This window comes from Gobius niger (genome assembly GCF_951799975.1).
Source record: "Gobius niger genome assembly, chromosome: 1".
Classification (NCBI taxonomy): Eukaryota; Metazoa; Chordata; class Actinopteri; order Gobiiformes; family Gobiidae; genus Gobius; species Gobius niger.
The window spans coordinates 75,779,608-75,793,819 of NC_136852.1; the positions used below are offsets into that span (position 1 = coordinate 75,779,608).

The following is a 14,212-nucleotide window of genomic DNA, read 5'->3' on the forward strand; positions in this document are numbered from 1 at the left end:
CGGGGCTTAGCATCCTCTGATCAGGGCGGGGCTTAGCATCCTCTGATCAGGGCGGGGCTTAGCGTACTCTGATCAGGGCGGGGCTTAGTGTCCTCTGATCAGGGCGGGGCTTAGCGTACTCTGATCAGGGCGGGGCTTAGCATCCTCTGATCAGGGCGGGGCTTAGCATCCTCTGATCAGGGCGGGGCTTAGCGTCCTCTGATCAGGGCGGGGCTTAGTGTCCTCTGATCAGGGCGGGGCTTAGCATCCTCTGATCAGGGCGGGGCTTAGCATCCTCTGATCAGGGCGGGGCTTAGCATCCTCTGATCAGGGCGGGGCTTAGCGTCCTCTGATCAGGGCGGGACTTAGCGTACTCTGATCAGGGCGGGGCTTAGCATCCTCTGATCAGGGCGGGGCTTAGCGTACTCTGATCAGGGCGGGGCTTAGCATCCTCTGATCAGGGCGGGGCTTAGCGTCCTCTGATCAGGGCGGGGCTTAGCGTACTCTGATCAGGGCGGGGCTTAGCATCCTCTGATCAGGGCGGGGCTTAGCATCCTCTGATCAGGGCGGGGCTTAGCATCCTCTGATCAGGGCGGGGCTTAGCGTCCTCTGATCAGGGCGGGGCTTAGCATCCTCTGATCAGGGCGGGGCTTAGCATCCTCGGATCAGGGCGGGGCTTAGCATCCTCTGATCAGGGCGGGGCTTAGCGTCCTCTGATCAGGGCGGGGCTTAGCGTCCTCTGATCAGGGCGGGGCTTAGCGTCCTCTGATCAGGGCGGGGCTTAGCGTCCTCTGATCAGGGCGGGGCTTAGCATCCTCTGATCAGGGCGGGGCTTAGCGTACTCTGATCAGGGCGGGGCTTAGCGTCCTCTGATCAGGGCGGGGCTTAGTGTACTCTGATCAGGGCGGGGCTTAGCGTCCTCTGATCAGGGCGGGGCTTAGCGTCCTCTGATCAGGGCGGGGCTTAGTGTCCTCTGATCAGGGCGGGGCTTAGCGTACTCTGATCAGGGCGGGGCTTAGCATCCTCTGATCAGGGCGGGGCTTAGCATCCTCTGATCAGGGCGGGGCTTAGCGTCCTCTGATCAGGGCGGGGCTTAGTGTACTCTGATCAGGGCGGGGCTTAGCGTCCTCTGATCAGGGCGGGGCTTAGTGTACTCTGATCAGGGCGGGGCTTAGCGTCCTCTGATCAGGGCGGGGCTTAGCATCCTCTGATCAGGGCGGGACTTAGCATCCTCTGATCAGGGCGGGGCTTAGCATCCTCTGATCAGGGCGGGGCTTAGCATCCTCTGATCAGGGCGGGGCTTAGCGTCCTCTGATCAGGGCGGGGCTTAGCGTACTCTGATCAGGGCGGGGCTTAGCGTCCTCTGATCAGGGCGGAGCTTAGCATCCTCTGATCAGGGCGGGACTTAGCATCCTCTGATCAGGGCGGGGCTTAGCGTACTCTGATCAGGGCGGGGCTTAGCATCCTCTGATCAGGGCGGGGCTTAGCGTACTCTGATCAGGGCGGGGCTTAGCGTACTCTGATCAGGGCGGGACTTAGCATCCTCTGATCAGGGCGGGGCTTAGCGTCCTCTGATCAGGGCGGGGCTTAGCGTCCTCTGATCAGGGCGGGGCTTAGCATCCTCTGATCAGGGCGGGGCTTAGCGTCCTCTGATCAGGGCGGGACTTAGCGTACTCTGATCAGGGCGGGGCTTAGCATCCTCTGATCAGGGCGGGGCTTAGCGTCCTCTGATCAGGGCGGGGCTTAGCATCCTCTGATCAGGGCGGGGCTTAGCGTCCTCTGATCAGGGCGGGGCTTAGCGTACTCTGATCAGGGCGGGACTTAGCATCCTCTGATCAGGGCGGGGGCGGTTCAGCTGTTGGTCCAGGACAGGATTAAAGGAAGTGACTTAAATAAAGAATTTCCCCCCGAATATATTAAATGTCTGGACATGGGGGCGGGGTCACTTTGTTCACGTCATGTTTGTTCTTCCACGACAGAAACCGAGCCCAAAGACGCCGGCTCAGAGAAGTCCTCAGGCGTCGTCCGGCTCAACACCATCCGGCAGATCATCGAGCAGGTCAGAGTCTCCACACGAGCCCAGACTGAGGCCTGAGGGGGGGCTGGAGGCTAAAGACTGGAGGCTAAAGACTGGAGGCTAGAGGGGCTAGAGAGGCTAGAGAGCAGGGGGGCCCAAACGTTTTGCCTCCGAGGGCCAAAGTTCAAAAGTGCCTGTGAGTCGCGGCCAAACACGAAAACACACATAACTGCAAATTATAAAGTACTTTATTTTATTTACTTTTTATTTTTTCGATAGCCTACATTTGCATTTGATTCTATCTATACAAATAACATGCTATATTAAAACAAATGGTAACTATGGCAAAAGTATAATTTTAGTAAAAGAAAATCAACAATTGTAGCAATTTATTTAAACACCTGTATCTGCAGCACCTACAGTAGCTTTACCTCATTCGTTCACTCAAAGAAAATGCCACATTAGATTATTTTGAAAGTGTCAGTTCAGCATCAATTATTTTATAAGTCACTTTTAACATGTACTGTTGTTGACGTAACAACCTTTGCAATAAAAGTTGGAAAACTGTGAAAGATGCTACAAAGCTCTGTGATTGAGAAACACCACAAGTGTTTCCTTAACTTTGTGAAAGGAGTGAAACAGCGCCCCCAATTTGACGCTGGTGGTCAAAAAGTGAACTGCACCAATATTTACCACTGAGAATGAATGAAAGAGAGTTAGTATTAACCACACGCAGCGCAAAAGTAGGTCACCCTCTGACGGGCCAACACAATTGTTTCGGCCAGCCAAATTTGGCCCGCGGGCCGCACTTTGGGCACCCCTGCTATAGAGGCTATAGAGGCTATAGAGGCTATAGAGGCTATAGAGGCTATAGAGGCTATAGAGGCTATAGAGGCTATAGAGGCTAGAACCGTGTTTAAATCAGGGAAATGTGGAAGAGCTCAGTCACAGTTGGGGAGAAAACAGAATGTAGATTTAACTTCAGCAGGAACAGACCTTTCCTTTCAAAACGCTTTGATAATGTTGGTGTTTCCTGTGACCCCTGTGACCTCTGTGACCCCTGTGACCCCTGTGACCCCTGTGACCTCTGTGACCCCTGTGACCTCTGTGACCTCTGTGACCCCTGTGACCTCTGTGACCTCTGTGACCTCTGTGACCCCTCCCCTCTGTGCGCAGGACAAGCACGCGCTGCTGGACGTGACCCCCAGGGCGGTGGACACTCTGAACTACAGTCAGTGGTATCCCATCGTCATCTTCTTCAGCCCCGACAGCAAACACGGAGTGAAGGCCATGAGACAGCGCCTCCTGCCCAACTCCAACCGCAGCGCACGCAAGCTGTACGAGCAGGCGCTGAAGCTGAAGAAGAGCTGCTCTCACCTGTTCACCGGTGGGTCGGCATGTCACACGCTCTCACCTCCACACGCTCTCACCTCCACACGCTGTTACCTCCACACGCCTGTTCACCTGTTCACCGGTGGGTCGCCATGTCACACGCTCTTACCTCCACACGCTCTCACCTCCACACGCTCTCACCTCCACACGCCTGTTCTCTCTCGGTCATTTGCGTGTAGTGTTTATCCAAATCCAGGCTCTCAGCTCTGGTGTGAGATCCGACTGTGGAGCTGTTTTTGGAGAGACCGCCCCGCATCGAACTGAGAAATGTTCCATAAATGACGGAGAACGTTGGGTTAAAGAGGGGGTATTCTGCTTTAAAGAGGGGGTGTTCTGCTTTAAAGAGGGGGTGTTCTGCTTTAAAGAGGGGGTGTTCTGCTTTAAAGAGGGGGTGTTCTGCTTTAAAGAGGGGGTGTTCTGCTTTAAAGAGGGGGTGTTCTGCTTTAAAGAGGGGGTGTTCTGCTTTTGTCAGTCCCATAGCACCAGTCTATATCTCACTACAATGATGACAAACCTTCTGTCGGTCTGTAAATGCAGTAAATTAGAATAACTGCCTTGTATAAAATGTCTCTCTCAAAATGGCTGTAGTGAATGTCTTGAAATAGGCCTCTGTCTCTTTAAGAACCTCTGAGCCTTTAGACACGCCCCCTCCACACGCTGTCTGTGGCATCAGTGGGGAGGGGGTTCTGCTGAGGAGCAGTGGTCGGTTACTCGGCTGGTGACCAAAGCTCGGAGGCGTCTCCAGGAGGTGGGGGCGTTCCTAGGAGGACTCAGGCAAACCTATCCCTAAAATGGCCGCCATCAGAGTTTTTTACAGATTACTCAGAAATACGTGAATGTGCCAAGGCAACACTTCAGCCATGTTTTTAATGAGGGAGTGACAGAATAACATGATGGAAAGCTGGAAAAAGTACATTTTGCAGAATACCCCCCCCTTTAATGTAACTCCCTCAAAAGCGTGATGAAGGTCTCTCCGATAAACCCATGATGACGCTCACTGTCTCCGTGGTCGCCCGGTACGGGGGCTCCACAGTTAGAAATCAAATCGCCCTGAATCATCATCGGCCTCAGAACAGTTTGGAGTTTCTGTTTAATAGACCAGTGGTTCTCAACCAGGGGGTCACCAGAGCATATAGATAAAATATATATTTTCATATTATTATTATGGCGTCGTAGCAAACATGCTATTATACCAGGGTGCCGTTATTTGTTCTAAATTTAATTATTTTTTGTTTCAGCCATTGTTTTTTCTTTGTTTTTTAAGAGTTGTATAGGTTAACCTCTTAACTCCCGCCTGAACTGAGAGGATCTTTTTCCTCACGTCATCACATTTTTTTTGTAACTTTTTTGTCATTTTTTGTCAAATTTTTATCACATTTTAGTAATTTTTGTGTCACATTTTTGTCCTTTTTTTTTCACATTTTTTTCATTTTTTCGTAATTTTTTTTGTCAATTTCTTGTGACATTTCTGCCACTTTTTCGTACATTTTTCGTCACTTTTTTGTCACATTTCCATCATTGTTTTCGTCTCAGTTTTGTTGCTTTTTTCCAGAAGCTTTTGGATTGGGGTAAAGCCAAACTGGAGAAACTGTGCTCGGTTCAGGTGGGAGTTAAGGGGTTAAAGTCCCTGTTTTTCCCATGGTCTGACCCGGGTGGGGTCACGATCCTCATTACCTGTTATAATGGGGGTCGCGGCTCTAAAAGCTTGAGAACCCCTGTAATAGACGGAGGACGAAGCTCAGCCAATGTGCTGTTTATATCCTGATCTCTCATTATGTCAGTGCCCTCTGCTGGACACCTGTGGAATTCTTTCATTTTATTTTGTATTTAAGCTGCCCCCTAGTGGCTGGAGTGAGCATTCTGGTCATTTCTTAAAAAAACTTCCTTTTTTGTTTTGTTGGACATACTCGGGAATATATGGGCCGGATCCGGGCCGTCGTTTGCCCAGGTCTGATCTCATCGCTCCTGACACTTTGCTTTTTGTCTTTGAAATCGTCCAAGTGGCTGAAGTTTCTGTGGTGTCTTTGGCAGAGGCGGAGTTTGGAGACTTTATATACTTTATATTTAAATATGTGCGAGATGCTCTTCTTTTATCATGTGTTTGAACCTACGGATACAAATAAAGCAGCTTAACCTAAACTAACCTAGCCTAGTCTAGTCTAGTCTAGCCGAACCTACTCTAGCCTAGCGTAGCCTAACCTAGCCTAACCTAGTCTAGTCTAGCCTAGCCTGACCTAACCTAGCCTAGCCTGACCTAGCCTAGCCTGACCTAACCTAGCCTAGCCTAGTCTAGCCTAGTCTAGTCTAGCCTAACCTAACCTGACCTAGCCTAGCCTAGTCTAACCTAACCTAACCTGACCTAGCCTAGCCTAGTCTAACCTAACCTAAACTAGCCTAGCCTAGCCTAGCCTAGTCTAGCCTAACCTAACCTGACCTAGCCTAACCTAGCCTAGTCTAGCCTAGCCTCGCCTCGCCTCGCCTCGCCTCGCCCTGGTATAACCCATGTGACTGTCCCGTGTGTGTCGCCTCAGCCTCCATCGAGCTGAACTCGGTGAACGACGCCTGGTACGGCAGCCTGAAGGAGACGGTCCGCGAGCAGCAGGCGCAGCCGGTGTGGGTGTCCGACGGCAAGGTACAACATCTGTCTCAACATGTGTCTCCTGTGTTTCCTCAGCTCTGCGTTAGGTGTGTGTGACTCTACAGCTCGGCTCTTTCTCTTCTCTCTTGTTCGTGCGCTCCGTCTGTCCTTCCTACTTTCCTGTGCACCCAAGATCCACCATGTGTCTCTTCTAGCCGGAGGCAGTAGAGAGTGAGCTGGAGGGCGCGGACGTGGAGCGCCTGTCCTTCCTGTCGGCCATGTCGGCAGATTACCTCAGCGTGGACAGCAGGCTGACCTCCGACCTCGACGACACCGCGGACGAGGGCGGAGTCTACACCGACAACGACCTGGACACGGACGCCATGCTGGTGTCGGCCATCAGCCGCTCGTCGGAGCCCGTGTCGGCCGACCAGGTGAGAGGGCGGAGGGCGGAGGTTAAACTGATGTAAAGGAAACAAAAAAGTGACAAAAATTCAACAAAAAAGTGACGAAAAATCAACAAAAAAATGACAAAAAATTAACAAAAAAATGACAAAAATTCAACAAAAATGTGACAAAAATTCAACAAAAAAAGACAAAAAATTAACAAAAAAATGACGAAAATTAAACAAAAATGTGACAAAAATTAACAAAAAAATGACGAAAATGGAACAAAAATGTGACAAAAATTAAACAAAAATGTGACAAAAATTAAACAAAAAATGACGAAAAATCAGCAAAAAAATGACAAAAAATCAACAAAAATGTGACGAAAATTAAACAAAAATGTGACAAAAATGCAACAAAAAAATGACGAAAAATTAACAAAAAAATGACAAAAAATCAACAAAAAATGACGAAAAATCAACAAAAAAATGACGAAAATGCAACAAAAAAATGACAAAAAATCAACAAAAAAATGACAAAAAATCAACAAAAAAATGATGAAAAATCAACAAAAAAAGACAAAAAATTAACAAAAAAATGACAAAAATTGAACAAAAATGTGACAAAAATTAAACAAAAAAATGACAAAAAATTAACAAAAAAATGACGAAAATGCAACAAAAATGTGACAAAAATGTGACAAAAATTCAACAAAAATGTGACAAAAATTCAACAAAAAAATGACAAAAAATCAACAAAAAATGACGAAAAATCAACAAAAAAATGACAAAAATTCAACAAAAAAATGACAAAAATTCAACAAAAAAATGACAAAAATCAACAAAAAAATGACAAAAATCAACAAAAAAATGACAAAAATCAACAAAAAAATGACACAAATTCAACAAAAATGTGACAAAAATTCAACAAAAAAATGACAAAAATTCAACAAAAAAATGACAAAAAATCAAGTCTACACCGACAACGACCTGGACACGGACGCCATGCTGGTGTCGGCCATCAGCCGCTCGTCGGAGCCCGTGTCGGCCGACCAGGTGAGAGGGCGGAGGGCGGAGGTTAAACTGATGTAAACGAAACAAAAAAGTGACAAAAAAAACAACAAAAAAGTGACAAAAAATCAACAAAAATGACGAAAAATCAACAAAAAAATGACAAAAATTCAACAAAAAAATGACAAAAATTCAACAAAAATGACGAAAAATCAACAAAAAAATGATGAAAAATCAACAAAAAAAGACAAAAAATTAACAAAAAAATGACAAAAATTGAACAAAAATGTGACAAAAAATTAACAAAAAAATGACAAAAATTTAACAAAAATGTGACAAAAATTAAACAAAAAAATGACAAAAAATTAACAAAAAAATGACGAAAATGCAACAAAAATGTGACAAAAATTAAACAAAAATTAAACAAAAATGTGACGAAAATTCCACAAAAAAATGACAAAAAATCAACAAAAAAATGACAAAAATTCAACAAAAAAATGACAAAAATTCAACAAAAAAAAGACAAAAAATCAACAAAAAAGTGACAAAAATTCAACAAAAAAATGACAAAAATCAACAAAAAAATGACAAAAAATCAACAAAAAAATGACAAAAATTCAACAAAAAAATGACAAAAAATCAACAAAAAATGACGAAAAATCAACAAAAAAATGACAAAAATTCAACAAAAAAATGACAAAAAATCAACAAAAAAATGACGAAAATTCAACAAAAATGTGACAAAAATTCAACAAAAAAATGACGAAAATTCAACAAAAAAATGACAAAAATTCAACAAAAAAAAGACAAAAAATCAACAAAAAAGTGACAAAAATTCAACAAAAAAATGACAAAAATCAACAAAAAAATGACAAAATATCAACAAAAAAAATAACGAAAAATCAACAAAAAAATGACGAAAATTCAACAAAAAAATGACAAAAAATCAACAAAAAAATGACAAAAATTCAACAAAAAAATGACAAAAAATCAACAAAAAAATGACGAAAAATCAACAAAAAAATGACAAAAAATTTACAAAAAAATGACAAAAAATCAACAAAAAAATGACAAAAAATCAACAAAAAAATGACAAAAAATCAACAAAAAATGACGAAAAATCAACAAAAAAATGATAAAAATTCAACAAAAAAATGACAAAAAATCAACAAAAAAATGACGAAAATTCAACAAAAAAATGACAAAAAATCAACAAAAAAATGACAAAAATTCAACAAAAAAATGACAAAAAATCAACAAAAAAATGACGAAAAATCAACAAAAAAATGACAAAAAATCAACAAAAAAATGACAAAAAATCAACAACAAAATGACAAAAATCAACAAAAAATTTGACAAAAACGCAACAAAAGTGACCAAAATAAAACAAAACACACAAAATAAGGTGACACAGCAACAACACTAGGAAAAAGATGGGCGGAGTCTACACCGACAACGACCTGGACACGGACGCCATGCTGGTGTCGGCCATCAGCCGCTCGTCGGAGCCCGTGTCGGCCGACCAGGTGAGGGGGCGGAGGGCAAAGGTCAGTTCAGGTGGGAGTTAACCTCTTAACTCCCACCTGAACTGATCCCATTTTCTCCACTTTGGCTTTACCCCAATCAAAAAGCTTCTTGGGGAAAAAAAGCACCAAAACAGCCACAAAAAATGAGAAGAAAACAAGGATGTAAACGCGACAAAAAAGTGAAAAAAAATAAATAAAAATGTGACAAAAATTCAACAAAAAAATGACGAAAAATCAACAAAAAAATGACGAAAAATCTACAAAAAAATGACGAAAAATCTACAAAAAAATGACGAAAAATCAACAAAAAAATGACGAAAAATCAACAAAAAAATGACAAAAAATCAACAAAAAAATGACAAAAAATCAACAAAAAAATGACAAAAAATCAACAAAAAAATGACTAAAATCAACAAAAAAATGACAAAAATCAACAAAAAAATGACAAAAAATCAACAAAAAAATGACAAAAATCAACAAAAAAATGACAAAAATCAACAAAAAAATGACAAAAATTCAACAAAAAAATGACGAAAAATCAACAAAAAAATGACAAAAAATTAACAAAAAAATGACAAAAAATCAACAACAAAATGACAAAAATCAACAAAAAATTTGACAAAAACGCAACAAAAGTGACCAAAATAAAACAAAACACACAAAATAAGGTGACACAGCAACAACACTAGGAAAAAGATGGGCGGAGTCTACACCGACAACGACCTGGACATGGACGCCATGCTGGTGTCGGCCATCAGCCGCTCGTCGGAGCCCGTGTCGGCCGACCAGGTGAGGGGGCGGAGGGCAAAGGTCAGTTCAGGTGGGAGTTAACCTCTTAACTCCCACCTGAACTGATCCCATTTTCTCCACTTTGGCTTTACCCCAATCAAAAAGCTTCTTGGGGAAAAAAAGCACCAAAACAGCCACAAAAAATGAGAAGAAAACAAGGATGTAAACGCGACAAAAAAGTGAAAAAAAATAAATAAAAATGTGACAAAAATTCAACAAAAAAATGACGAAAAATCAACAAAAAAATGACGAAAAATCTACAAAAAAATGACGAAAAATCTACAAAAAAATGACGAAAAATCAACAAAAAAATGACGAAAAATCAACAAAAAAATGACAAAAAATCAACAAAAAAATGACAAAAAATCAACAAAAAAATGACAAAAAATCAACAAAAAAATGACTAAAATCAACAAAAAAATGACAAAAATCAACAAAAAAATGACAAAAAATCAACAAAAAAATGACAAAAATCAACAAAAAAATGACAAAAATCAACAAAAAAATGACAAAAATTCAACAAAAAAATGACGAAAAATCAACAAAAAAATGACAAAAAATTAACAAAAAAATGACAAAAAATCAACAACAAAATGACAAAAATCAACAAAAAATTTGACAAAAACGCAACAAAAGTGACCAAAATAAAACAAAACACACAAAATAAGGTGACACAGCAACAACACTAGGAAAAAGATGGGCGGAGTCTACACCGACAACGACCTGGACACGGACGCCATGCTGGTGTCGGCCATCAGCCGCTCGTCGGAGCCCGTGTCGGCCGACCAGGTGAGAGGGCGGAGGTTAAACTGACCACATCAGTTCAGGTGGGAGTTAACCTCTTAACTCCCACCTGAACTGATCCCATTTTCTCCAGTTTGGCTTTACCCCAATCAAAAAGCTTCTTGGGACAAAAAGCACCAAAACAGCCACAAAAAATGAGAAGAAAACAAGGATGTAAACGAATAAAAAAAGTGACAAAAAATCAACAAAAAAGTGACAAAAATTCAATAAAAAAATGACAAAAAATCAAAAAAAAAAGACAAAAAATCAAAAAAAAAATGACAAAAAATCAACAAAAAAGTGACGAAAAATCAACAAAAAAGTGACGAAAAATTCAACAAAAAATGACGAAAAATCAACAAAAAAATGACGAAAATTCAACAAAAAAATGACGAAAAATCAACAAAAAAAAGACAAAAATTCAACAAAAAAATGACGAAAATTCAACAAAAAAATGACGAAAATTCAACAAAAAAAAGACAAAAATTCAACAAAAAAATGACAAAAATTCAACAAAAAAATGACAAAAATTCAACAAAAAAATGACGAAAATTCAACAAAAAAATGACGAAAATTCAACAAAAAAAAGACAAAAATTCAACAAAGAAATGACGAAAATTCAACAAAAAAATGACGAAAAATCAACAAAAAAAAGACAAAAATTCAACAAAAAAAAGACAAAAATTCAACAAAAAAATGACAAAAATTCAACAAAAAAACAACAAAAATTCAACAAAAAATCAACAAAAAAATCACAAAAATTCAGCAAAAAAATGACAAAAATTCAACAAAAAAATGACTAAAAATCAACAAAAAAATGACAAAAAATCAACAAAAAATGACAAAAAATCAACAAAAAAATAAAAAAAAATCAACAAAAAAATAAAAAAAAATCTACAAAAAAATAAAAAAAAATAAACAAAAAATGAAAAAAAATAAACAAAAAAATCACAAAAATTCAGCAAAAAAATGACAAAAAATCAACAAAAAAATCAACAAAAAAATGACAAAAAAATGACAAAAAATCAACAAAAAAATGACAAAAAATCAACAAAAAAATGACAAAAAATCAACAAAAAAATGACAAAAAATCAACAAAAAAATGAAAAAAAATCAACAAAAAAATGAAAAAAAATCAGCAAAAAAATGAAAAAAAATCAACAAAAAAATAAAAAAAAATCAACAAAAAAATGAAAAAAAATCAACAAAAAAAAAAAAAATAATCAACTAAAAATGACAAAAAATCAACAAAAAATGAAAAAAAATCAACAAAAAAATCACAAAAATTCAGCAAAAAAATGACAAAAAATCAACAAAAAAATCAACAAAAAAATGACAAAAAAATGACAAAAAATCAACAAAAAAATGACCAAAAATCAACAAAAAAATGACAAAAAATCAACAAAAAAATTACAAAAAATCAACAAAAAAATGAAAAAAAATCAACAAAAAAATGAAAAAAAATCAACAAAAAAATGAAAAAAAATCAACAAAAAAATAAAAAAAAATCAACTAAAAATGACAAAAAATCAACTAAAAATGACAAAAAATCAACAAAAAAATCACAAAAATTCAGCAAAAAAATGACAAAAAAATCAACAAAAAAATGACAAAAAATCAACAAAAAAATGACAAAAAATCAACAAAAATGTGACAAAAACGCAATTGAGGTGCTACACAGGCCTGTATAATGGCCAAAGAGGACAGAATGCATTTGGTTCAGGCGGGGGGTCAGAGGTTAACCCAGTGAATCAGTGGCTGTTTCTCAATTGCGAGGATCCGTCCTCCGTTTGGCCACTTTGTTGACGTCCTCGGTGGCGGCTCCTCCAGAGTGTCCTCTCCCCGCCGCCTTTGAGCTCAGATGGAACGGCCTCCGGAGCGGCTGCGTCAGGTCACGTGTCAATCTATGCTCATTAAAACAACTGTTTTATGAACAACAGAGGCAGGAAACTGTTTATGTGGAACACACCTTTTTTTAAAGTGAGTTCAAACTAATAAAGTTTTGCAAGAAAAGAAAAAAGAAACTATGCTGCAGTGCATCATGGGTAATTTCAGCTCTCCGAGGCAGCGAGCTGCGAGGGGGCGAGTGGTCCAGGTGAAATGGAACCACTTGGCGGCGCCGTGATGACGCAAATGACGTCCGAAGTGGTCGAGACGCCGAGAATCCTGGCAATTGGGAAACAGCCAGTGTGTATCAGGGCAGCGTCGCCTCTGCCCACAGATCTGGCACTTGGGGCATGAATCCCAAAATGATCCAGGTGTTGCTCTTGGTCATCTGGCGCCCCCTGCTGCTCACTGCTGAACATTACACATGACACATGCTACAAAATGCTGGAGGTGTTGCTCTGTGTGATAAACATGTGTCGATGCCACGAGGAACACGAGGAACACGAGGAACACGAGGAACACGAGGAACACGAGGAACACGAGGAACACGAGGAACACGAGGAACACGAGGAACACGAGGAACACGAGGAACACGAGGATGGACTTACCTCACAGATCTTGTCTTTGGTTCTGCTGTAATAACACTGCTCTCCCTCATGTCCGTAGATCCTGCGCAGGTACAGTCCGGAGATCCGCTTCCGTCTGAAGAAGATGAGCAGTGGAGACCTTCTGAGCAGATCCCACAGCCCCCCCGTGTTCCCCCCCGACGGCAAGGTGAGAGCCCCCCCCCCCCCGTGTTCCCCCCCGACGGCAAGGTGAGAGCCCCCTCCCCGCGTTTCACCCGTTATCCGGTCCTGTCGGGCTCAGATCCTCAGAGGTTCCTTCAGTCGCCCCCCCCCATGAGAGAACGGGCGCTCCATGTGTAACATTGTTGTTCTTGGTGTGTCCAGCAGGCGGCGCTGCTCTCAGGGCGCCCCCTCCAGCACCACCCGCCTCCCCCCAGTTACGACTCCCCCTCGAGCAGCAGCCCCTCCAGCAGCAACGAGCCGCAGACCCACGCCTCGTACGGACCCCCGCCCCCTCTGCCCCCGGCCGCTCTCTTCAGCTCCTTCAGGGCCCCCGTCCCGGCCCCTGTGCTCGCCCCCGCGGGACCCCCGGCCCTCGTCCCGGCCCTCGTCCCGGCCCTCGCCCCCGCCACACCCCCCCCTCCCCCCCTGGAGCCGCCGGGGGAGGACGGCTCGGACGCCGACCCCTCCATGCGCTCGTTCCAGGGGAAGATCAGGGCCTTTGAGAAGATGGAGCACGTGGCCCGAGCGCAGAGGCTGGTGCAGCTGCAGGAGGCCCACAAGGCCCGGGTGAGGCCCCCACACTGTCCTACAGGAGGCTGTGAGGCCCCCACACTGTCCTACAGGAGGCTGTGAGGCCCCCACACTCTCCTACAGGAGGCTGTGAGGCCCCCACACTCTCCTACAGGAGGCTGTGAGGCCCCCACACTCTCCTACAGGAGGCTGTGAGGCCCCCACACTGTCCTACAGGAGGCTGTGAGGCCCCACACTGTCCTACAGGAGGCTGTGAGGCCCCCACACTGTCCTACAGGAGGCTGTGAGGCCCCCACACTCTCCTACAGGCCTGTCAGTGACCTCACAAACTGACCTGTGTTTGTGCAGATGGAGATCGCTCAGAAACACCCGGACATCTACGCCGTCCCCGTGAAGACGGCCAAGCTGGACCACAGCCGCCCTCAGCCCATCGGGTAAGACAGACAGACAGACAGACAGACAGACAGACAGACAGAAAGACAGAAAGACAGAAAGACAGAAAGAAAGAAATCGGGTAAGACCCTACACCGCTGATCTCTAAACTG

At 42.6% G+C, this 14,212-nt stretch overlaps 1 protein-coding gene across 2 annotated transcripts in view; it reads left to right on the plus strand.

Moving 5' to 3' along the window:
- Window positions 1-14,212, plus strand: part of LOC306980709 (tight junction protein 2-like) — a 72,008-nt gene that overhangs the window by 56,766 nt on the left and 1,030 nt on the right. Inside the window, exons 16-22 of one of the 2 annotated variants that reach the window (XM_079580137.1) lie at window positions 1,959-2,038; window positions 3,173-3,383; window positions 5,920-6,020; window positions 6,182-6,400; window positions 13,015-13,122; window positions 13,299-13,703; window positions 14,016-14,101. In XM_079580137.1, coding sequence (XP_079436263.1) covers window positions 1,959-2,038; window positions 3,173-3,383; window positions 5,920-6,020; window positions 6,182-6,400; window positions 13,015-13,122; window positions 13,299-13,703; window positions 14,016-14,101 — 1,210 coding nt within the window. The remainder of the gene's footprint in view (window positions 1-1,958; window positions 2,039-3,172; window positions 3,384-5,919; window positions 6,021-6,181; window positions 6,401-13,014; window positions 13,123-13,298; window positions 13,704-14,015; window positions 14,102-14,212) is intronic. The other variant, XM_079580138.1, reaches the window with a different exon arrangement.